At 50.1% G+C, this 26,352-nt stretch overlaps 1 protein-coding gene across 2 annotated transcripts in view; it reads right to left on the bottom strand.

Annotated features, from left to right (window-relative positions):
- slc25a23a (solute carrier family 25 member 23a) overlaps nucleotides 1-26,352 on the bottom strand; it is a 31,729-nt gene continuing 5,377 nt past the window's right edge. For both annotated transcript variants that reach the window (XM_060899162.1, XM_060899163.1), the window contains exons 2-10: nucleotides 18,078-18,201; nucleotides 17,891-17,978; nucleotides 17,487-17,598; nucleotides 17,237-17,395; nucleotides 16,862-17,014; nucleotides 15,828-15,941; nucleotides 12,354-12,521; nucleotides 12,070-12,220; nucleotides 1-1,357 (exon numbers count right to left, since the gene is read on the bottom strand). In XM_060899162.1, the coding sequence (XP_060755145.1) occupies nucleotides 1,176-1,357; nucleotides 12,070-12,220; nucleotides 12,354-12,521; nucleotides 15,828-15,941; nucleotides 16,862-17,014; nucleotides 17,237-17,395; nucleotides 17,487-17,598; nucleotides 17,891-17,978; nucleotides 18,078-18,201 (1,251 nt within the window). In that variant the 3' untranslated portion in view covers nucleotides 1-1,175. The remainder of the gene's footprint in view (nucleotides 1,358-12,069; nucleotides 12,221-12,353; nucleotides 12,522-15,827; nucleotides 15,942-16,861; nucleotides 17,015-17,236; nucleotides 17,396-17,486; nucleotides 17,599-17,890; nucleotides 17,979-18,077; nucleotides 18,202-26,352) is intronic.

Here is a 26,352-nt window from a genome sequence, read left to right on the forward strand (position 1 = left end):
TTTGGGTCAATGTTTATTTTTATTTTCCAAAGCGACTTCAAGCTAAACGGAATCAAATCCAAGCAGTGCGTCTCTGTTGGTCTTTAACAAGATTAAATTTGTCCCAGTTTCACACATCTGAGCAGTGAGTAGAGGGGTAAGTGGAGTAAAAAGGTGTCACACTTTTCCATCGTTTCATTTGCACACCTCCACTCAACAGTTAAGAAAATAGATCCAGTCTCTTAGGTTATAAAATATAAATACATGCTCATTTATATGCAACCTACACTTGTTTTTTAAAAACAGTAGCACATGCTTATTTATACCGTATTTTCCAGACAATAAACCTATAATCTGTCCATCAGGCCTGAAAATATCTTTCCGCCATCCCCTTTCCAATGTGAACTAGGTGCTCGTTCTGGTCCGATGCTAGCGCTGGTTTGTAGTTGGTTTAAATTGTGAACCAAGAACTGATTTGCTTTTCCACGGGCTGGAGAGCCACGTCATGACGTCACTGTATACGTCTCTGTTTTCCCAGCAACAACAATGGCAGACGACTAATTTAGTCATGCTAGAAGCTACATTGCAAAAAATGATGCCAGGTAGTGTGTATGAATCACAACAGACGCTACAGGATTTATAGTCTGGGAATATACGGTATATATATTTTGCGCACGCACACACACACTTATTTCTAAGCATTAACACACACTTTCGCGTTCATTTCACCTCCTGAAGAGGACAGCCTGTGAGCCTGAATGTGAGAACCCTGTTGATCAACAGCACAAATAAATACCAAGAAAATGGAGAATAACACTGTAACAAAAGTTTTAGAGGTTACAGTCTCGCTTATAGTTTGTAAAAACATCAATGTCGGCTGTCACAAGCTTTGTTCTTTTTGCATATTTAAAATGTACTATAAACTAATTTTACTGATTAACCCTTTCATTTCTTTATTACAAATGACTGGAGTGTAGCCCTGCTGATTCGGAGTCAGAATGTAAAAACTTGTGCTTTCATTCCTCTATGGCTTTAGGAGCAAATCCACTCATGTCGATTCATCTCACCATCATGGAGTACGTTAGCAAGCTTTTCCCTCATTAGTCCATCTCTCTCATTTCTTATTCTGTCTGTCCTCTCATGTAAGGACCGTCATCGAGACATCTATAAAAGAAGCTCTTCTGTCTGTCTGTCTCTCACTTTTCCACCCCCAGTACTTTCCTCATGTGTTCGTACACCACGTAGGAGATGCTGACGGCAGGAATGACTTTGAGGAAGTTGGGTGCGATGCCGCGGTACAGTCCCACAACACCCTCCTGAGCCACGATGCTCCGGACCAGAGAGACCATGGAGAGCTTAGGGGCACCTTTCACCGTCGCTGAAAGAGAGAGAAAGAGAAATGCTCCTGTCAGTTCACCCATCAACCAACCCATTCATTTTTCAACATATTCACAGTCATTCCAACATCCATCCATTCAACCTTCCATCCAGCCAAGCATCCTTTCATTCATTCATTCAACTATCTGTACAGCCATCCATCAAGTCAGCCATCCATTGAGTCATCCATTTATCAACCCATCCATTCACCCACTCAGTGAGCCAACCATCCATCCATCCATCCATCCATCCATCCAACCAACCATTATCCATTCATCTGTTCGTTCAGCCAATCAGTACAACTTTCCATCAAGTCAACCATCCATCCATCCAGCGAGCCACCCATCCATCAGGCCAACCATCTATCCATTCATTCAATTATCAGTACAGCTATCCATCAAGGTCAACCATCCATCCATCCAGCGAGCCAACCAACCATCCATCCATCCATCCAGCGAGCCAACCATCCATCCATCCAGCGAGCCAACCATCCATCCATCCAGCGAGCCAACCATCCATCCATCCAGCGAGCCAACCATCCATCCATCCAGCGAGCCAACCATCCATCCAGCCAGCGAGCCAACCATCCATCCAGCCAGCGAGCCAACCATCCATCCAGCCAGCGAGCCAACCATCCATCCAGCCAGCGAGCCAACCATCCATCCAGCCAGCGAGCCAACCATCCATCCAGCCAGCGAGCCAACCATCCATCCAGCCAGCGAGCCAACCATCCATCCAGCCAGCGAGCCAACCATCCATCCAGCCAGCGAGCCAACCATCCATCCAGCCAGCGAGCCAACCAGCCAGCCAGCCAGCGAGCCAACCATCCAGCCAGCCAGCGAGCCAACCATCCAGCGAGCCAACCATCCAGCCAGCCAGCGAGCCAACCATCCAGCGAGCCAACCATCCAGCGAGCCAACCATCCATCCATCCAGCCAGCGAGCCAACCGTCCATCCAGCGAGCCAACCGTCCATCCATCCATCCAGCCAGCCAGCGAGCGAGCCAACCATCCATCCAGCCAGCGAGCCAACCATCCAGCCAGCGAGGCAACCATCCAGCCAGCGAGCCAACCGTCCGTCCAGCCAGCGAGCCAACCGTCCGTCCATCCATCGAGCCAACCGTCCGTCCATCCATCGAGCCAACCGTCCGTCCATCCATCGAGCCAACCGTCCGTCCATCCATCCAGCCAGCGAGCGAGCCAACCATCCAGCCAGCCAGCGAGCCAACCATCCAGCCAGCCAGCGAGCCAACCATCCATCCAGCCAGCGAGCCAACCATCCATCCAGCCAGCGAGCCAACCATCCATCCAGCCAGCGAGCCAACCATCCATCCAGCCAGCGAGCCAACCATCCATCCAGCCAGCGAGCCAACCATCCATCCAGCCAGCGAGCCAACCATCCATCCAGCCAGCGAGCCAACCATCCATCCAGCCAGCGAGCCAACCATCCATCCAGCCAGCGAGCCAACCATCCAGCGAGCCAACCATCCAGCCAGCCAGCGAGCCAACCATCCAGCGAGCCAACCATCCAGCCAGCCAGCGAGCCAACCATCCAGCGAGCCAACCATCCAGCGAGCCAACCATCCAGCGAGCCAACCATCCAGCGAGCCAACCGTCCATCCATCGAGCCAACCGTCCATCCAGCGAGCCAACCGTCCATCCAGCGAGCCAACCGTCCATCCAGCGAGCCAACCGTCCATCCATCCATCCAGCCAGCGAGCCAACCATCCATCCAGCCAGCGAGCCAACCATCCAGCCAGCGAGCCAACCGTCCGTCCATCCATCCAGCCAGCCAGCGAGCCAACCGTCCGTCCATCCATCGAGCCAACCGTCCGTCCATCCATCCAGCCAGCCAGCGAGCCAACCGTCCATCCAGCCAGCGAGCCAACCGTCCATCCAGCCAGCGAGCCAACCGTCCATCCAGCGAGCCAACCGTCCATCCATCCATCCAGCCAGCCAGCGAGCGAGCCAACCATCCATCCAGCCAGCGAGCCAACCATCCAGCCAGCGAGCCAACCGTCCATCCAGCGAGCCAACCGTCCATCCATCCATCCAGCCAGCCAGCGAGCGAGCCAACCATCCATCCAGCCAGCGAGCCAACCATCCAGCCAGCGAGCCAACCGTCCGTCCATCCAGCGAGCCAACCGTCCGTCCATCCATCGAGCCAACCGTCCGTCCATCCATCGAGCCAACCGTCCGTCCATCCATCCAGCCAGCGAGCGAGCCAACCATCCATCCAGCCAGCGAGCCAACCATCCATCCAGCCAGCGAGCCAACCATCCATCCAGCCAGCGAGCCAACCATCCATCCAGCCAGCGAGCCAACCATCCATCCAGCCAGCGAGCCAACCATCCATCCAGCCAGCGAGCCAACCATCCATCCAGCCAGCGAGCCAACCATCCATCCAGCCAGCGAGCCAACCATCCATCCAGCCAGCGAGCCAACCATCCATCCAGCCAGCGAGCCAACCATCCATCCAGCCAGCGAGCCAACCATCCATCCAGCCAGCGAGCCAACCATCCATCCAGCCAGCGAGCCAACCATCCATCCAGCCAGCGAGCCAACCATCCAGCGAGCCAACCATCCAGCCAGCCAGCGAGCCAACCATCCAGCGAGCCAACCATCCAGCCAGCCAGCGAGCCAACCATCCAGCGAGCCAACCGTCCAGCGAGCCAACCGTCCATCCAGCGAGCCAACCGTCCATCCATCGAGCCAACCGTCCATCCAGCGAGCCAACCGTCCATCCATCGAGCCAACCGTCCATCCAGCGAGCCAACCGTCCATCCATCCATCCAGCCAGCGAGCCAACCATCCATCCAGCCAGCGAGCCAACCATCCAGCCAGCGAGCCAACCGTCCGTCCATCCATCCAGCCAGCCAGCGAGCCAACCGTCCGTCCATCCATCGAGCCAACCGTCCGTCCATCCATCCAGCCAGCCAGCGAGCCAACCGTCCATCCAGCCAGCGAGCCAACCGTCCAGCCAGCCAGCGAGCCAACCGTCCATCCAGCCAGCGAGCCAACCGTCCATCCAGCCAGCGAGCCAACCGTCCATCCAGCCAGCGAGCCAACCGTCCATCCAGCCAGCGAGCCAACCGTCCAGCCAGCCAGCGAGCCAACCGTCCAGCCAGCCAGCGAGCCAACCGTCCAGCCAGCCAGCGAGCCAACCGTCCAGCCAGCCAGCGAGCCAACCGTCCATCCAGCCAGCGAGCCAACCGTCCATCCAGCCAGCGAGCCAACCATCCATCCAGCCAGCGAGCCAGCCAGCCAGCCAGCGAGCCAGCCAGCGAGCCAGCCAGCGAGCCAGCCAGCGAGCCAGCGAGCCAGCCATCCAGCCAGCCAGCGAGCCAACCATCCAGCCAGCCAGCCAGCGAGCCAACCATCCAGCCAGCCAGCCAACCATCCAGCCAGCCAGCCAACCATCCAGCCAGCCAGCCAGCCAGCGAGCCAACCATCCAGCCAGCCAGCCAGCGAGCCAACCATCCAGCCAGCCAGCCAGCGAGCCAACCATCCAGCCAGCCAGCCAGCGAGCCAACCATCCAGCCAGCCAGCCAGCGAGCCAACCATCCAGCCAGCCAGCCAGCGAGCCAACCATCCAGCCAGCCAGCCAGCGAGCCAACCATCCAGCCAGCCAGCCAGCGAGCCAACCATCCAGCCAGCCAGCCAGCGAGCCAACCAGCCAGCCAGCCAACCATCCAGCCAGCCAGCCAGCGAGCCAACCATCCAGCCAGCCAGCCAGCGAGCCAACCAGCCAGCCAGCCAGCCAGCCAACCATCCAGCCAGCCAGCCAGCGAGCCAACCATCCAGCCAGCCAGCCAGCGAGCCAACCAGCCAGCCAGCCAGCCAGCGAGCCAACCATCCAGCCAGCCAGCCAGCGAGCCAACCATCCAGCCAGCCAGCGAGCCAACCATCCAGCCAGCCAGCGAGCCAAACATCCAGCCAGCCAGCGAGCCAAACATCCAGCCAGCCAGCGAGCCAAACATCCAGCCAGCGAGCCAAACATCTATCCATCCAGCAAGCCAACCATCCACCCACCCATCTATTCATTCAGCCAATTATCAGTACAACTTTCCATCAAGTCAACCAACCAACCATCCATCCATCCAGCGAGCCACCCATCCATCAGGCCAACCATCTATCCATTCATTCAATTATCAGTACAGCTATCCATCAAGGTCAACCATCCATCCATCCAGGCAGCCAGCGAGCCAAACATCCATCCAGATAATCCATCTATGCATCCATCCAGCCAAACTCCTATCCATCCAGCAAGCCAGCCTTCTATCCATCCACCCATCCATCCAGACAGCGAGCCAACCAACCATCCAGCGAGCCAACCATCCATCCAGCGAGCCAGCGAGCCAACCATCCATCCAGCGAGCCAGCGAGCCAACCATCCATCCAGCGAGCCAGCGAGCCAACCATCCATCCAGCCAGCCAGCCAACCATCCATCCAGCCAGCCAGCCAGCCAACCATCCATCCAGCCAGCCAGCGAGCCAACCATCCAGCCAGCGAGCCAACCGTCCATCCAGCGAGCCAACCGTCCATCCATCCATCCAGCCAGCCAGCGAGCGAGCCAACCATCCATCCAGCCAGCGAGCCAACCATCCAGCCAGCGAGGCAACCATCCAGCCAGCGAGCCAACCGTCCGTCCATCCATCGAGCCAACCGTCCGTCCATCCATCGAGCCAACCGTCCGTCCATCCATCGAGCCAACCGTCCGTCCATCCATCGAGCCAACCGTCCGTCCATCCATCGAGCCAACCGTCCGTCCATCCATCGAGCCAACCGTCCGTCCATCCATCGAGCCAACCGTCCGTCCATCCATCCAGCCAGCGAGCGAGCCAACCATCCATCCAGCCAGCGAGCCAACCATCCATCCAGCCAGCGAGCCAACCATCCATCCAGCCAGCGAGCCAACCATCCATCCAGCCAGCGAGCCAACCATCCATCCAGCCAGCGAGCCAACCATCCATCCAGCCAGCGAGCCAACCATCCATCCAGCCAGCGAGCCAACCATCCATCCAGCCAGCGAGCCAACCATCCATCCAGCCAGCGAGCCAACCATCCATCCAGCCAGCGAGCCAACCATCCATCCAGCCAGCGAGCCAACCATCCAGCGAGCCAACCATCCAGCCAGCCAGCGAGCCAACCATCCAGCGAGCCAACCATCCAGCCAGCCAGCGAGCCAACCATCCAGCGAGCCAACCATCCAGCGAGCCAACCATCCAGCGAGCCAACCATCCATCCAGCGAGCCAACCGTCCATCCATCGAGCCAACCGTCCATCCATCGAGCCAACCGTCCATCCATCGAGCCAACCGTCCATCCAGCGAGCCAACCGTCCATCCAGCGAGCCAACCGTCCATCCAGCGAGCCAACCGTCCATCCATCCATCCAGCCAGCGAGCCAACCATCCATCCAGCCAGCGAGCCAACCATCCAGCCAGCGAGCCAACCGTCCGTCCATCCATCCAGCCAGCCAGCGAGCCAACCGTCCGTCCATCCATCGAGCCAACCGTCCGTCCATCCATCCAGCCAGCCAGCGAGCCAACCGTCCATCCAGCCAGCGAGCCAACCGTCCATCCAGCCAGCGAGCCAACCGTCCATCCAGCCAGCGAGCCAACCGTCCATCCAGCGAGCCAACCGTCCATCCATCCATCCAGCCAGCCAGCGAGCGAGCCAACCATCCATCCAGCCAGCGAGCCAACCATCCAGCCAGCGAGGCAACCATCCAGCCAGCGAGCCAACCGTCCGTCCATCCAGCGAGCCAACCGTCCGTCCATCCATCGAGCCAACCGTCCGTCCATCCATCGAGCCAACCGTCCGTCCATCCATCGAGCCAACCGTCCGTCCATCCATCCAGCCAGCGAGCGAGCCAACCATCCAGCCAGCGAGCCAACCATCCATCCAGCCAGCGAGCCAACCATCCATCCAGCCAGCGAGCCAACCATCCATCCAGCCAGCGAGCCAACCATCCATCCAGCCAGCGAGCCAACCATCCATCCAGCCAGCGAGCCAACCATCCATCCAGCCAGCGAGCCAACCATCCATCCAGCCAGCGAGCCAACCATCCATCCAGCCAGCGAGCCAACCATCCATCCAGCCAGCGAGCCAACCATCCATCCAGCCAGCGAGCCAACCATCCATCCAGCCAGCGAGCCAACCATCCATCCAGCCAGCGAGCCAACCATCCATCCAGCCAGCGAGCCAACCATCCAGCGAGCCAACCATCCAGCCAGCCAGCGAGCCAACCATCCAGCGAGCCAACCATCCAGCCAGCCAACCATCCAGCCAGCCAGCGAGCCAACCATCCAGCGAGCCAACCATCCAGCGAGCCAACCATCCAGCGAGCCAACCGTCCATCCAGCGAGCCAACCGTCCATCCATCGAGCCAACCGTCCATCCAGCGAGCCAACCGTCCATCCATCGAGCCAACCGTCCATCCATCGAGCCAACCGTCCATCCATCCATCCAGCCAGCGAGCCAACCATCCATCCAGCCAGCGAGCCAACCATCCAGCCAGCGAGCCAACCGTCCGTCCATCCATCCAGCCAGCCAGCGAGCCAACCGTCCGTCCATCCATCGAGCCAACCGTCCGTCCATCCATCCAGCCAGCCAGCGAGCCAACCGTCCATCCAGCCAGCGAGCCAACCGTCCAGCCAGCCAGCGAGCCAACCGTCCATCCAGCCAGCGAGCCAACCGTCCATCCAGCCAGCGAGCCAACCGTCCATCCAGCCAGCGAGCCAACCGTCCATCCAGCCAGCGAGCCAACCGTCCATCCAGCCAGCGAGCCAACCGTCCATCCAGCCAGCGAGCCAACCGTCCAGCCAGCCAGCGAGCCAACCGTCCATCCAGCCAGCGAGCCAACCGTCCATCCAGCCAGCGAGCCAACCGTCCATCCAGCCAGCGAGCCAGCCAGCCAGCCAGCGAGCCAGCCAGCGAGCCAGCGAGCCAGCCATCCAGCCAGCCAGCGAGCCAACCATCCAGCCAGCCAGCCAGCGAGCCAACCATCCAGCCAGCCAGCCAACCATCCAGCCAGCCAGCCAACCATCCAGCCAGCCAGCCAACCATCCAGCCAGCCAGCCAGCGAGCCAACCATCCAGCCAGCCAGCCAGCGAGCCAACCATCCAGCCAGCCAGCCAGCGAGCCAACCATCCAGCCAGCCAGCCAGCGAGCCAACCATCCAGCCAGCCAGCCAGCGAGCCAACCATCCAGCCAGCCAGCCAGCGAGCCAACCATCCAGCCAGCCAGCCAGCGAGCCAACCATCCAGCCAGCCAGCCAGCGAGCCAACCATCCAGCCAGCCAGCCAGCGAGCCAACCATCCAGCCAGCCAGCCAGCGAGCCAACCAGCCAGCCAGCCAGCCAACCAGCCAGCCAGCCAGCCAGCGAGCCAACCATCCAGCCAGCCAGCCAGCGAGCCAACCATCCAGCCAGCCAGCCAGCGAGCCAACCAGCCAGCCAGCCAGCCAGCCAACCATCCAGCCAGCCAGCCAGCGAGCCAACCATCCAGCCAGCCAGCCAGCGAGCCAACCAGCCAGCCAGCCAGCCAGCGAGCCAACCATCCAGCCAGCCAGCCAGCGAGCCAACCATCCAGCCAGCCAGCCAGCGAGCCAACCATCCAGCCAGCCAGCGAGCCAAACATCCAGCCAGCCAGCGAGCCAAACATCCAGCCAGCCAGCGAGCCAAACATCCAGCCAGCGAGCCAAACATCTATCCATCCAGCAAGCCAACCATCCACCCACCCATCCATCTATCTATTCATTCAGCCAATTATCAGTACAACTTTCCATCAAGTCAACCAACCAACCATCCATCCATCCAGCGAGCCACCCATCCATCAGGCCAACCATCTATCCATTCATTCAATTATCAGTACAGCTATCCATCAAGGTCAACCATCCATCCATCCAGGCAGCCAGCGAGCCAAACATCCATCCAGATAATCCATCTATGCATCCATCCAGCCAAACTCCTATCCATCCAGCAAGCCAGCCTTCTATCCATCCACCCATCCATCCAGACAGCGAGCCAACCAACCATCCAGCGAGCCAACCATCCATCCAGCGAGCCAGCGAGCCAACCATCCATCCAGCGAGCCAGCGAGCCAACCATCCATCCAGCGAGCCAGCGAGCCAACCATCCATCCAGCCAGCCAGCCAACCATCCATCCAGCCAGCCAGCCAGCCAACCATCCATCCAGCCAGCCAGCGAGCCAACCATCCAGCCAGCGAGCCAACCATCCATCCATCCATCCATCCATCCAGCGAGCCAACCATCCATCCAGCGAGCCAGCGAGCCAACCATCAATCCAGCCAGCCAGCGAGCCAACCATCCAGCCAGCGAGCCAACCATCCAGCCATCCATCCATCCATCCATCCAGCGAGCCAACCATCCATCCAGCGAGCCAGCGAGCCAACCATCCATCCAGCCAGCCAGCGAGCCAACCATCCAGCCAGCGAGCCAACCATCCATCCATCCATCCATCCATCCATCCAGCGAGCCAGCGAGCCAACCATCCATCCAGCGAGCCAACCATCCATCCAGCCATCCAGCGAGCCAACCATCCAGCCAGCGAGCCAACCATCCAGCCAGCGAGCCAACCATCCATCCCTCCAGCGAGCCAACCATCCAACCAGCGAGCCAACCATCCATCCATCCAGCGAGCCAACCATCCATCCATCCAGCGAGCCATCCAGCCAGCCAGCGAGCCAACCAGCCATCCAGCCAGCCAGCGAGCCAACCAGCCATCCAGCCAGCGAGCCATCCAGCCAGCGAGCCAACCAGCCAGCGAGCCAACCAGCCAGCGAGCCAACCAGCCATCCAGCCAGCGAGCCAACCAGCCATCCAGCCAGCGAGCCAACCAGCCAGCGAGCCAACCAGCCATCCAGCCAGCGAGCCAACCATCCAGCCAGCCAGCGAGCCAACCATCCAGCCATCCATCCAGCGAGCCAACCATCCATCCAGCCAGCCAACCATCCATCCATCCAGCCAACCAACCATCCAGCCAGCCAGCCAGCCAACCATCCAGCCAGTGAGCCAACCATCCAGCCAGTGAGCCAACCATCCAGCCAGCGAGCCAACCATCCAGCCAGCGAGCCAACCATCCAGCCAGCGAGCCAACCATCCAGCCAGCGAGCCAACCATCCAGCCAGCGAGCCAACCATTATCCATTCATCTGTTCATTCAGCCAATCATCAGTACATCTTTCCATCAAGTCAACCATCCATTGAGCCATCCATCCATCCAAGCAACCATCCATCCATCCAACCAACCATCCATCCATCCAACCATCCACTCATCAACCCATCCATCCATCGGGCCAACCATTATCCATTCATCCGTTCATTCAGCCAATTATCAGTACATCTTTTCATCAAGTCAACCATCCATTGAGCCATCCATCTATCCAAGCAACCATCTATCCATCCAGCAAGCCAACCATCCATCGAGCCAATTATCAGTACATCTTTCCATCAAGTCAACCACCCATCCATCCAACCAATGATCAATCCATCCATCCAGTGAGCCATCCACCCATCCATCCACCCACCCATCAGGCCAACCATCTATGCATTCATCTATTAATTCAGCCAATTATCAGTACATCTATCCATCAAGTCAACCATCTATCCATCCATCCGTCCGTCCATCCGTCCGTCCAGCAACCCACACATCCATTGGGCCAACCATCTATCCATTCATCTATTCATTCAGCCAACCATCCAGCAAACCAACCATCTATTCATCCATCCATCAAGCCAACCATCTATTCATCCATCCATCATGTCATCCATCCAGTGAGCAAGCCAACCATCCATCCATCCAGTGAGCCAACCAACCATCCAGGGAGCCAACCATTCAACTACCCAGACATTCATCCAGCGAGCCAACCATCCAGCCAGCCAACCATCCAGCAAGCAAATTATCCATCCATGCAGCCAACCAGCAAGCAAACCATCCATCATTCCCACGAACCAGCCAACCATCCATCCCATGAGCCAACCATCCAGCCAGCCATCTGTATCCATCCATCAAGTCAGCCATCCATCCACTCAGTGAGCCAATCATCCATCCATTGAGCCAACCATCTATCCAGCAAGCCAACCATCCATCCATCAATTCATTCAGCCAATCATTATATCTATCCAATCCATCAAGTCAACCATCCATTGAGCCATCCATCCATCCAGCCAACCAGTGAGCCAACCATCTTTCCATCCGTCCATCAACCCACCCATCCATCCATCCATCCATCAGGCCAACCATCTATGCATTCATCCAGCCAATTCTCAGTACATCTGTCCATCAAGTCAACCATCCATTGAGCCATTCATCCATCCAACCATCCATCCACTCAGTGAGCCAACCACCAAGCTAATCATCCATCTGTATCCATCAAGTCAGCCATCCACTGAGCCAACCATCTATCCATTTCATCCATCCAGCAAGCCAACCATCTATCCATTTATCCATCCAGCAAGTCAGCCATCTATCATGCAATCCAGTGATCCATCTCTCCATCAGTACAGCCAATGATTTAATACATTCACACTAGAATCCTTTGAATATCCATTCCATCCATCCAATCACAGTTTATGAACCAACCCCATATAATCATTCCTCATTCAATTTATTCATCCATAGTCACATAGGAATTTGTTATTCTATAAACTACATGCATAAAAAGTCATTCCATCCATCCTCAGTCTCTCACCTTGTGCCTGCATGCGGGTTCGGATCAGGGCGAGCGGGTACGACGCCAGCTGACCACATGTACTGGAAACTGTACCACATCCGACCAGCACAAACACACCAGGGTCAGCTGAGCCAGAGCTGTGTCTCTGTAACCACACGTTCTTCAGGGTCTGAGAGAGGGAGGGTGGTGTTACACTAACCCATTTTCATTCTCACAGGTATTTAACATCACTTGCAAAGTGAATAGCACTGATCCACACACAGAGAACAGACGCAAGCTGAACTTTAAACATGTTCACACACCTCGTAGACTGCCAGATCGATGCCGGCGTACGGGATGATGCCCAGTATGTTGGGTATGTAGCCTTTATAAAACGCCCGCATTCCCTCCTTCTGTACAATCCGCTGAGCGCAGTCCAGTACGCCCGAGTACTGCCCAGTCTTACGCAGGGTCAGACGCGTCTTCAGCACCTGCACAGAGAGACAGACAGATTTCTAACGCTGATAATCAGATCCTGCAGCATCCCAGAGGCTTGTTTCTCCTGTTCCTGGCTAAGTTCCTGAACATTCCACAGCACAGTGTTTAAGGCCAGGACAAGCAGTGACACGACACAGATTCATCCCGCACTCAGGCCTGTGATACTTACAGTTCAGCCAAAGATCTGATTGAATACACCAAGATAGAGTAATGGATAAAAAGTGGAACAGTTTTGGTCTCATGAGTGGGCGTGTCACCTTACATCACAAACGAACCTCTTCATTGACTTGAACGAAGCGATGTGTTGTTCTGCTCTAGATAAAGACTGATCAGTCCCCCCTCCCCCTTCCAAAAGGGAAACTAGGAAGTGGTCACTTGTTTGCAGCTCTTGCTCCATCTCAGTTCTCTCTGGTTTAGATCTTGTGGCCATGAAGCGACTGCTACTTTTATAATCACTTGTGTTACCGGATTGATGATCACCTCACTACTGGAAAACAAAGCTGTTTAAAATCACTTTCTCAGCCAGGGCTCTGTGGCATACAGGGCCTTGCAAAAGTATTCATACCTCTTGAACTTTTTCACATTTTTCTACCTTACAACCACGAACTTAAAAGTTTTTTTTTATTGAGATTTTATGTGATAGACCAACACAGAGTAGCACATAATTGTGAAGTGAAACGAAAATGATAAAATGGTCTTCAAAATTTTAAACAAAAATCAGAAAAAATGTGGTGTGCATTAGTATTCAGCCCCCTGTACTCTGATACCTCTAAATACAATCCAGTGCAATCAATTGCCTTCAGAAGTCATCTAATTAGTTAATGGAGTCCTACTGTGTGTAATTTACTCTCAGCATAAATACACTTGTTCTGTGAAGGCCTCAGTGGTTTGTTAGAGAACACTGAAGAACAAACAGCATCATGAAGACCAAAGAACTCACCAGACAGGTCAGGGATAAAGTTCTGGAGAAGTTTAAAGCAGGGTTAGGTTATAAAAAAAATATCCCAAGCTCTGAACATCTCAGGAAGCACTGTTCAATCCATCATTCAAAAATGGAAAAAGTATGGCACAACTGCAAACCTACCAAGACATGGCCGTCCACCTAAACTGACAGAGCGAGCAAGGAGAGCACTGGTCAGAGAAGCAGCCAAGAGGCCCATGATCACTTTGGAGGAGCTGCAGAAATTCACAGCTCAGGTGGGAGAATCTGTACACAGGACAACTATAAGTCGTACACTCCACAAATCTGGCCTTTTTGGAAGAGTGGCAAGAAGAAAGCCATTGTTGAAAGACAGGCATAAGAAGCCATGTAGGGGACACAGCAAACATGTGGAAGAAGGTGCTTTGGTCAGATGAGACCAAAGTTGAACTTTTTGGCCTAAATGCAAAGCGCTATGTGTGGCAGAAAACTAAACACTGCTCATCACCCTGCACACACCATCCCCACTGTGAAACATGGTGGTGGCAGCATCATGCTATGGGGATGCTTTTCTTCAGCAGGGACAGGGAAGCTGGTCAGAGTTGATGGGAAGATGGATGGAGCTAAATACAGGGCAATCCTGGAAGAAAACCTGTTGGAGGCTGCAAAAGACTTGAGACTGGGAAGGAGATTCACCTTCCAGCAAGACAATGACCCTAAACATACAGCCAGAGCTACAATGGAATGGTTTAGATCAAAGAATATTCATGTGTTAGAATGGCCCAGTCAAAGTCCAGACCTAAATCCCATTGAGCATCTGTGGCAAGACTTGAAAATTGCTGTTCACAGATGCTCTCCATCCAATCTGGCTGAGCTTGAGCTATTTTGCAAAGAAGAATGGGCAAAAATTTCAGTGTCCAGATGTGCAAAGCTGGTAGAGACATACCACAAAAGATTTGCAGCTGTAATTACAGCAAAAGGTGGCTCTACAAAGTATTGACGCAGGGGGGCTGAATACTAACGCACACCACATTTTTCAGATTTTTATTTGTTTAAAATTTTGAAGACCATTTATCATTTTCATTTCACTTCACAATTATGTGCTACTCTGTGTTGGTCTATCACATAAAATCTCAAAAAAAAAAAAAACTTAAGTTCGTGGTTGTAAGGTAGAAAAATGTGAAAAAGTTCAAGGGGTATGAATACTTTTGCAAGGCACTGTAATTACAGGGGATCCATGGGCTTTGGTGTTTTCATTAAATAATTAACAGCCATTCCACGAAATCGCGTTGTACAGGAGCTGATAGCCGACGAGGCACGTACTATAGCACTGAGTTGTCTATAACCCATGTACAACGAGATTGAGTGGAATAACTTTTATTATATCCACATTCACCGGATTTTAAGAAATAGTATTTTTATTTTTAGCAAATTCAATAAATAAAACATCCAACAATGCAGTCCTTGGCACACGTCCCAGAAAACTGAATACACATCCACACCAAGACTCAGCTGGCTTCAATGACTCACATGATGGCAGAAAGAACCAACGACCCACAGATCACCCCAACAACCCTCTAGGCTGCCAACACCGTTCACACCTGGCCTCCAGGGACCCCAACACCTACAGGATAACTCAACGACCCACGTGACCTCAATGACTCCTTCGGGTTGCTTTTGGTCCACTACAGGATAAATACCTAGAACTCCCCACTAGTCAGACAGAACTGAAGCCTTTTGAATGAGAGGTGAAACGTCGTCAAGGATTTCAAGCAAGTCCAATTGCCATTTTTAGCACCTACGGTTTAAAATGTCCAACAAAATAATTTCCGCTTAGAATGTAAACAAACCGGCAAAATGACAGGAGCAGTCTGTGAAAAATGCGACAATAATAATTCTTGGGGGGGGAAAAAAAAAAAAAAAAAACTGCTCTTACCACCAAATAATTTTATTCCATATTTTGCTGCTTTTTATTTTTTGGGGTTTTGTTTTCAAGTAGAGTTTTTATTTTGTCCTCAGTTGGTTCAGCAACACGTTCCACCATTTTGTTTTTCTCTCCTCACAGTATATGAGCTGATTGGCTACTCTACTACTAGGCTATCAGAGCGCACAATTCCACATATCCAGTGAATGTGGATAGAATAATTCAAAATATACTTTAAACTATTTTTAGGACCATTAAATCATTTAAAATATACAGATGTCGCATCCGCAAGGATCAATCAGATTATACGAGCAGCCTATGGCTGAGAAGCACAGATTTAAACAAGCTAGCTAACGACTAGCAACGAACAGCTGGACACAACTTTTAACAGAGATGTTTAAGAAATCAGATCTTGTGATCAATTCACATCCACTTTGACTTTTTTTTTTTTTTTACCTCCATGGGGTAAATGATGGTCTGCGCCGTGGCTCCTGCTAATGATCCAGCAACGAATCTCTCCTGAACCTTCAGACTTCCTCCATCTTTTCTGCCATGAATCAGCTGCTTTATCTGTAAAATCACATCCAATAAAGAGTTGTCGAGCACACGACAGCACGCCACTTCTGAAGAGCTGGGTTTAGAACTTGAGTAACAAGTTAAGGGTTTAGGGATTTTAAACAAAAAGTAAAAAGGTTTTTTATATATATATATATATATATATATATATATATATATATATATATATATATATATAAAAAGTGCTGTCAAGCGATTAAAATATTTAATCGCGATTAATGTCGCGACTGTCATAGTTAACTCGCGATTAATCGCAATTTAATCGCACATTTGTGTCACATGAAAAACCATTGTAATTCTCTTATCAGCATAAAAAAGTGAATGGGCTTGCTCACCGTTCAAACTACGGGGACCCCGAGATCCCCTGAAACAGACATGAGGTCCCTTGAAAACATGATTTGGGAAATGTTGGGGGGTCTCTAAAATATTGGCAAAATGATGTTTATTGACATAGCAATCGTGTGTAACGGGAAGCATTTGCATATCCGAAGTGAGCGCGCGATGGAGAGCCGCGCTCTGAGACAAGCGCAAGCACCCCCCCAAGGGAAAATAAGGGACCCCCCGAAAATATCGGCATAGTTCGAACACTGGTTGTACCAATGTTTTTTTTTTTTATTGCAGAGCATAACACGTCTTGTCACAGCCACTGCAAAGTGGGGCTGGAGCCGCCAATGGGAAAACGAAAAACTTAAGCCGAGCACCGTGGTGCTTCGGGGGAGGGCAGAGGACTCTAGCTGTGCGGGGCGTGGCATCATGTCACAGAGCGTTAATCTCGCGATAAAAAAAATTATCGCCGTTAAAATTGAGTCAAGTTAACGCGTTAATAACACGACATTTTTGACAGCACTAATATTATATATCCCTGTACAAGTGAGAATAATGCAAGCAGCGCGTGTGCACGCACGTGCGCTGACCTGTTCGTAAGCGAGGAACTTGATGGCTGTTTCCGGGGCAATTTTGAGTACGTTGATGCCGTTTCCTCTCCACAGAGCTCTGAGCCCACCCTCCTTCACCATTACCAGCAGCCCCTTCCACACACTGCCTTTATCCAAGCTCTGACCATGAACCTACACACACACACACACACACACACACACACACACACACACACTTGCCTCAGCCCAGTGAAGGAAGATATTGTAAAATGAGCGTTTGTGAGCTCTGTAAATCAAATTGTATGAAGTTGATGTTCGTTCAAAACGTACTTCTCAGACATTAGACGGGTGAGGTATCGATATGGGTAGATATGCCTGGTGTGTGTGCGCACGCATGCATGCATACACACTGACCTGCAGGAAGACTTTGAGGCGGTCGAGAGGAGCCGTGCCCGTCCTGGAGACGGTTCCCGCCATGGCACCTGCCATCAGCTGCCTCCACACAAACCCCGAATTCCTCTCCTTCTCAGAGAACTCATCAGGAACCGTCAGGAGCTCCCCGATGTCCAGGATCTACACACACACATATATATATAAGCAAGTGAAAGGCAAAGAAAAGATAAGTGAACTCTATATCATGTGTGCTCGCGTGCGTCTGTCTAACCACAGAGCGTTTCCAGTAGAGGGCGATGTCCTCCATGTTGTGGAGAGGATTAAACAGGAAATGGTCACGCCACTCCACCCAGTCGACAGTCATAGTGCCGTCCTGGTCCATACTGCAACACACACACACAAACAAAATATGAGCTATGGGAAGGTTTTGAGATCTAAATTCAAGTTACAGTATGGTACCACACTATTCACAACCCGAAACCAACCACAGACCTGTAACCATAGAAACAGACCTGTAATGTCTGCAGTTGGAACCAAAGGTGTTTTTAAAAAGAGTGGGCGGCGTTACAGTTCAGCTCTATCACACTAAGCCAGTTTTACTGGTGTTAACCAAATTTTAAATAAATACATAAATAAGTCCATCACTGTTTAACTCTCTCTCTCACACACACACACCTCTGCAGGATCTTGTTTGCTTCGTCTAAAGTAACCTCCACTCCCACATTGTGTAACGAGTGCCGGATCTCTCCAGCATCAATCCTACCTGTAAAACACACACACACACACTTAGCTCCAGCATAAAAACAACATCCTTCGTATCCGAGCGCGAGACGATAACAGAGCTAACGGGCAGACTGCTCACCGTCGTTATTGCGGTCCAGGCTCCTGAACATGAGGCGGAGACGCTTCTCGTGTTTGCGCAGGTACTGTGTGAACTCCTCAAAGTCCAACTGTCCATCCTGATTAGTGTCTCCTTCTCTCACAATCTACTGTGGGACAGGGCAGAGAACAAGAGGAGAAACGAGACAGAAAAGAGGAGGAGAGGAGAAGAAAGAAGAGAAGGAGGCCCAGATTGGTTAGAAGTGGAGGGAGGAGGAGGAAGGTGAAGAGGAAGAAGCGAGTTACGCGACGCAAAGCCGATGCTGTGGACACACCAGGTCACATGACCCACCACCAAGCACATAAACCCAACACCACAGTTGACTAAAGGAGTTTTCCACCAGACAGTGCAGTATGGTACAGGTACAAGTCCCTGATCCTGCATGGTTAAGTACCTGTGCTTAATACTGAACAGGGACATGTGGGTGGAGCTAGAAATATTCCAGCCCACTGTCTGGTCACACACTTGTCATCCCGGACTCAGACAACCGCCATTCTGAAAAAACTCTGGGGTTGTGTCCCAAATCATATACTGTACACCACCATGTGTTGCTTCACTGAGAACGATGGCCTGCTGTTAATAATAAATTACTTGTTATCTATAAATAGCCACCAGAGTGATGTGAGAAATAATGACCACACCCACTCATCTGAGAAGCTCCTCCCACTTTCACAGGTACCATTACGTAATGGGAAACAGCCACAGGACTCAAGCAGGAGTTCTCTCAAGGAGAGTTCTGGATTTGGACTCAGAACTGTACTGCACTGTGGAAAGGCGACACCTGGAGAGTACAGGAGGAGATGAGAACCAGCCCACTACCACCAAATGTCCACAGATCACTCTGTCAAGCACAAGGACATCCTGTTTCCTTCCTGTTTCCAACCAAAGACGGAGGTCAGTGAAGTGGATTTGGGGAAAGCTGCTGTTGAAGGTGTGAGCGAGTTCAGTGTGGTTCTGAACAGCAGGAATTCTAGAGTTCAGTTTAACATGTAAGGAATAAAACAGGGCTTTTCAAAGTGTGGGGCGCGCCTCCCCTGGGGGGCGTCAGAGTTCTTCAGGGGGGGCACAACGTGAGGAAAAATAAACCAGAATAAGTTACTATTGCGGACATTTAGCGAACTTCAGCTAGCCTTTACCAGAGACAAAATGGATCGATTTTTAGTACCGAAAGCTACAGTGAGTGAGGAGACAGAGTCTGGGCCAAGCAAAAAAACAGACCCTCCAGGATTTCGCGATTTGCAACTTCAACGCAAATTCAACCAATCCCCGCGAATTCAGGGCAGTGTTGCAATTATATCCAATCACCGCAACTTTCCCGCAAATTTGACCAATCGTTGGCGTCGTCTTGAGGTGACGTCGACAAACTACCTTCCGCCTTACTTCCGTGTATACGTTCAAGAGAAGCAGCATGCATGCGAGTCAGTGTTTATGTCGGCTTAAATTCTGTTACTGAAAGTGTGTTATGTTTACAGTGAAGGGCTGTGTGCACTTTACATTATTTTTTTACTTAATACAAGAAATTAATGGATGCCAACATTTTTGCCAAAATGGTATTTTATTTTCCATTGTTTAGGCAGCTTCAGCATCATACTGTGAGATTCTGTTCAAATTGTTTTTTTTCTTCTCTGAAGCCTGAGCCATTTATTTAATTAGTTTATAATTGTTTAATTTAGTCTTCAGGAGAGACTGCCTGCACACAGTACTAGTATTAATAGTTTTTTTTCTTACATGAAACCTGAGGCATTTACAGTGGGGCAAAAAAGTATTTAGTCAGCCACCAATTGTGCAAGTTCTCCCACTTAAAAAGATGAGAGGCGCCTGTAATTTTCATCATAGGTACACTTCAACTATGAGAGACAGAATGGGGGGAAGAATCCAGGAAATCACATTGTAGGATTTTTAATGAATTAATTGGTAAATTCCTCAGTAAAATAAGTATTTGGTCACCTACAAACAAGCAAGATTTCTGGCTGTCACAGACCTGTAACTTCTTCTTTAAGAGGCTCCTCTGTCCTCCACTCGTTACCTGTATTATTGGCACCCGTTTGAACTTATCAGTATAAAAGACACCTGTCCACAACCTCAAACAGTTACACTCCAAACTCCACTATGGCCAAGACCAAAGAGCTGTCAAAGGACACCAGAAACAAAATTGCAGACCTGCACCAGGCTGGGAAGACTGAATCTGCAATAGGTAAGCAGCTTGGTGTGAAGAAATCAACTGTGGGAGCAATTATTAGAAAATGGAAGACATACAAGACCACTGATAATCTCCCTCGATCTGGGGCTCCACCCAAGATCTCACCCCGTGGGGTCAAAATGATCACAAGAACGATGAGCAAAAATCCCAGAAACCACACGGGGGGACCTAGTGAATGACCTGCAGAGAGCTGGGACCAAAGTAACAAAGGCTACAATCAGTAACACACTATGCCGCCAGGGACTCAAATCCTGCAGTGCCAGACGTGTCCCCCTGCTTAAGCCAGTACATGTCCAGGCCCGTCTGAAGTTTGCTAGAGAGCATTTGGATGATCCAGAAGAGGATTGGGATAATGTCATATGGTCAGATGAAACCAAAATAGAACTTTTTGGTAAAAACTCAACATGTCGTGTTTGGAGGAGAAAGAATGCTGAGTTATATCCAAAGAACACCATACCTACTCTGAAGCATGGGGGTGGAAACATCATGCTTTGGGGCTGTTTTTCTGCAAAGGGACCAGGACGACTGATCCGTGTAAAGGAAAGAATGAATGGGGCCATGTATCGTGAGATTTTGAGTGAAAACCTCCTTCCATCAGCAAGGGCATTGAAGATGAAACGTGGCTGGGTCTTTCAGCATGACAATGGTCCCAAACACACCACCCCAGCAACAAAGGAGTGGCTTCGTAAGAAGCATTTCAAGGTCCTGGAGTGGCCTAGCCAGTCTCCAGATCTCAACCCCATAGAAAATCTTTGGAGGGAGTTGAAAGTCCGTGTTGCCCAGCGACAGCCCCAAAACATCACTGCTCTAGAGGAGATCTGCATGGAGGAATGGGACAAAATACCAGCAACAGTGTGTGAAAACCTTGTGAAGACTTGCAGAAAACGTTTGACCTCTGTCATTGCCAACAAAGGGTATATAACAAAGTATTGAGATGAACTTTTGTTATTGACCAAATACTTATTTTCCACCATAATTTGCAAATAAATTCTTTAAAAATCAGACAATGTGATTTTCTGGATTTTTTTTTTCTCATTTTGTCTCTCATAGTTGAGGTATACCTATGATGAAAATTGCAGGCCTCTCTCATCTTTTTAAGTGGGAGAACTTGCACAATTGGTGACTGACTAAATACTTTTTTGCCCCACTGTATATTATATTTTAAGGTAACTTCATGTTGTGCTGTGAGGTTCTCTGCACTTTAACTTTTGAACCAACAGGTGCATTTGGATAAGTAAAGCCTATTTTTCTGCATTTTTGTAGTCCTGGTAATCTTTTATATTGGTAAAGTTGTTTATAGGACCATTTCTCAGTGTATTTGTTTATTTTAATCAATAGTTTTTCAGTAATAACTTAATATTTAACATATCACTCAATTTTAATCACAAAAAGAGAAAATCGCAACAATTTGTCACAGCTTTCACTTCCTCCCGCAATGTAATCGCAACAAAAACCTAAAAAACACCGCAACTTTCATCGCAATTTTTTGGAAAACCCCCCGCAACATCAGACATTTTAGCCCGCAACAATCACAAAAAAGGCCCGCGGAATCCTGGGGGACTGGAAAAAGAAGGAAGTATGACCACGATTATTTAAAGTTTGGATTTTCATGGACTGGATCTGAAGATGCTCCACTGCCACAGTGTGTTGTCTGCCAAGAGGTGCTAGCTAACGATGCTATGAGATATTTAAAATGTGTAAAACAAGATGTTTTAAAAAGCACAGATGTTTAAAATGTGAAAAAGAAAAAGATAAAAATGTGTACAACAACCATTTTTTAAAAATACGAATGGAACATTAAGTATAACAACAACAAAAATTGTAAGGGGGGGGGGGGGGCGCTGTTGTTTATTTGCTCTCCGAGGGGGGGCTGACTCTCCCACACTTTGAAAACCCCTGGAATAAAACACCGTGGGTCGGGCCGTTACGGGAAAATAATCCACAACAACTCTATACGCCTCTCTCTCTTTACACATGTCTCACTCACTACGTTTACATGCACATAGAGAGAATCGAATTTCTGCCGTTGCTTGACTGAAATCGAAGTTCAAAATGCCATGTATACACCTTAATTCGGCTGAAATTGAACCGAACTTGATTTCTCGGAATCGAGCTACACGACCTAGATTATGCGATTTCTGCCGAGCTACATTGACTACGTTTACATGCACATCCAAATCGAGCTGCTGTCGGTAATCGAGCTGAAGGTCCCAGCAGGGTGCCAGAGAAATCCAATCCTACATGCACACAATGAAATCGGGCTATTGTGTGAGGTGCATTGTGCACCCGAGCCACAGGTGGCGCAACACGCCCCATCGTGTTGGTACACTTCCGGTTGTCATGAAGAGCTATTCAAGAGTGTAAACAAAGTTATCAGTTCCGTGTTCTCCATTGCGCGTTTTTCTTCCATCCATGAATTTTAATATATTCAACTCCTTAAGCTGAATGAGCATGAACTCTGTCTCCTCATTGCTCCAGAAGTGCACGTTTCTGCTTGCCTGTGGCAGTGGGGGCGTGGTCAAGCGCCGGTCTGTGACAGGAGGGCGGAGCCAGGGAAGGTGAGTGGCAGAATAACTACACCTGACGGTAATTAACCTGTGTTTGTGTCTTCCCAGTGACCGCGCCCTATTTAAGGAGGCAGAGGGAGAGCAGAGGGGAGAGCTCATCCCGGGACTAGAACACAGCGCGCGCGTGTGTTTTTCTCTCAAGAATAAAAGCAGGCTGTTAAACTGAAAAGTCTGACAATAAAAAGCCTATTAGTACCAGAAGCTTTGTCCTGCCGTCCTCTGTGCTCCACCCACACTTCAGAGAGCTCTTCATCGCCATTTTCTCTTCTCCGTTTGTTCCTCCTGACCAATTCTGCTGCTCGCTACTACTGTTGTCATGCCGACCGAGGCTGTTGTGTTTCCCGCTTGTGGTCTCGTCACTCGTCACTTCCGGAAGTAGCTCGACAACTAGCTCGATAGGGTATACATGCACAAAGTAGCTCGGCGAAATCGCATAATCTAGGTCGTGTAGCTCGATTCCGAGAAATCAAGTTCGGTTCAATTTCAGCCGAATTAAGGTGTATACATGGCATTTTGAACTTCGATTTCAGTCGAGCAACGGCAGAAATTCGATTCTCTCTATGTGCATGTAAACGCAGTGAGTGTGCATGTATATCCTATCGAGCTAGTTATTGAGCTAGTTGTCGAGCTACTTCCGGAAGTGACGAGACCACAAGCGGGAAACACAACAGCCTCGGTCGGCATGACAACGAATCATGACAACGGCATGAATCTTTTCTTTTTGTGGCATTGTTTGCACTGTTAAAATTTAGCTCACTTACTGTATCACCAAATACATCTGTACAGCTGTTGCATAGCTGTGAATTGTGTACATAAACAAGTCATTGTATTTGTGTGTGTGTGTGTGTGTGTATATGTCCAACATCTGAAGAATGTCAATAAAAACAAAACAATTGAACTTTGTGTGTTTATTAAGACACAAGTTAAATTGTAAGCAAAATATATATATATATATATATATATATATATATATATATATATATTTTTTTTTTTTTTTTTTTTTTTTTTTTTTGTAAGCAAAAAATGGACTTTAGAAAGATATTATTGTGCAAAATAAGTTGTCTTACAAAACAGTGGTCTGCGCCGGACAGTTTGTAGCCATACAGTCTGTTAGAGCAAGCCTAACAGCTCGAACACGGAACCTAGTGTTGCCAGATTGGGCGTTTTAAGTGCATTTTAGCGGATTTGAACATGTTTTGGGCTGGAAAACGTGAGCAGTATCTGGCAACACTATAGCTCTTCTTCATGACGACAACCGGAAGTGTACCAACACGATGGGGCGTGTAGCGCCACGTGTGGCTCGGGTGCACAATGCACCTTGCACAATAGCCCGATTTCACTTGTGCATGTAGGATTGGATTTCTCTGGCACCCTGCTGGGAGTCTAGTGTTGCCACCTGTCCCGGTTTTTCCTGATTGTCCCGGATTTTCATGGTCTGTCCCGGAAAAAAAAAAAAATCCGGGACACTGAATGTCCCGGTTTTTTGTACATAATGGGCAAAATGTGTATTTCAACTTGCGAGCCAGCTGAGAACCAGTTTGCTTTTCCAAGCTCGCCGTGCTAAGCGGAGCCACGTCATTACGTCGCTGTATACGTCACTTACGTCGCTGTATACGTCAGTTACGGCGCTACGTTTGCATAAACCTTGGCGCGAATATCAAAGCAAAAACAACACGGAAGAAGCAGCAGCAACAACAATAATAATAATAATAATAATAATAATGGCTGACTTCGCGTTTGTAGAGCTGCTGCTTCTCATCGCCTAAAAATGGCGATCTTTCGTGGTCTTTTTTATTGTTGTTGGTCTTAACAACTCCGCCCCCCGCTGACGTAAGCGGTTCTTTCCTCTGGCCCAGCAGAGAGTTGGTGCTAGCCTGGAACCGGTTTTTCTGGCCCCAGAGCCAGTTCTTTGTCAGTGGAAACAGAAAACCCGGTTCCAAACTAAGCACTGGCCCCGAACCAGCCCTGGAACTGCTTTGGTGGAAATGGGGCAATGGAGGATGCTTGGACTGATAAAAGAAACAGACTCTCTGTTGCAATGGTGAAGGCTGAGCTTCAAGTCAGGCTAAACTTTCAGTTGCCCTGTACTGAGTTCAAGACATTCATTGAAAATCAGCCAGGACTCATAGCAGCAGCAAAGAAAAACACCAAATATAAATGGAAGATTAGGTAAGGTTTTGGTGAATTAAATGAAATAGTGTAGTACATACTCCTGTATGTGCCCAGTTATATCAGTTACATGTCCTCCTATGTATTTGTTTAGCCAAGAGCAGCAGAGGCACAGGCAAGCACAAGCAAAGCACACACCACACTCTAAGCAATCAGGTAAGCTGTTTGACACTACACCTTACATTGTTACATTCAGGTATTCTTAGATACAATGAAAAATTAGATTATTTATTTTTATTCCACATAAGCAAACAAACAGAATTTAATTACAGTATGTATTCCCCTTTTACCTGTGCCCACTACTGCCCCCAGGTGTCCACAACCAAAAACTGTTGGAAATAAACCAAAATAATGAAGACCTGCTATATTATGTAAAGCAATTAACTAAACAAATAACTAGCAAAAGCGTCATTTTTACTAATTAGAGCAATACAATTTCAGCATAGAAGGGTGATTTTTGTCTTGGGTAAGATGTGCGAAGGGCGCCGTTGCTTACAAGCAAAAAGGTCGATTGGATGGTCGAAATGTCCAGGATTTTTGTCAGACACAGGTGGCAACCCTAGCTGGGACCCTTTGCTCGATTACCAACAGCAGCTCGATTTGGACGTGCATGTAAACGCACTGAGTGACAAAACTCTAAAGAGTTCCAGACCTCCAAAAAGTTCTAGAATTGAACAAAAGAATTAAGCAGAGTTGCAGAACTCTGTCTCTAGACACATCTGTCTCTCTTTCTACATTTCACACTCCCTATAGATGTCTCACTCCCTATAGACGTCTCACTCTCACCCGCTCTCTATACACGCGTCTCTCTCTGTCTCACACACATACACGTATATCTCACTCTATACATGTCTCTTTCTGTCTCATTATTCCCAATAAATATTACTTTCTTTACATGTTTATATAAAGAGTCGTTCTCACTCACTCCTAATACATCTCTCTCTCTCTCTCTCTCTCTGGACATACTTTCTGCTCCACATTGGATGAGTTCCAAGTTCTTGACCTTTTTTCTTCCACCAAGGTCCAATGCGTGCAAACAGAAGTGCGCATGTGTGTGTGTGAGAGAGAGAGAGAGAGAGAGAGTGTCACACACAGACAGATTGTGTATGAGGTTTCAGTTTACAGAATTCTGACCCTTTCGTCTCAACCCAAAAAAACCCCAGACATGCACATACCCATGTGCAACACACACACGCAACAGTGAACATGCATGTAAACAAACCCACACTCAAGCGCATGCACACACACACACACGAGCAGAAGGTGGGTGAGGCAACTTGTCACCAAATACAACACACACTTCTCTCTAACACATTCATGC

This window comes from Neoarius graeffei, chromosome 18, assembly GCF_027579695.1.
Source record: "Neoarius graeffei isolate fNeoGra1 chromosome 18, fNeoGra1.pri, whole genome shotgun sequence".
Classification (NCBI taxonomy): domain Eukaryota; kingdom Metazoa; phylum Chordata; class Actinopteri; order Siluriformes; family Ariidae; genus Neoarius; species Neoarius graeffei.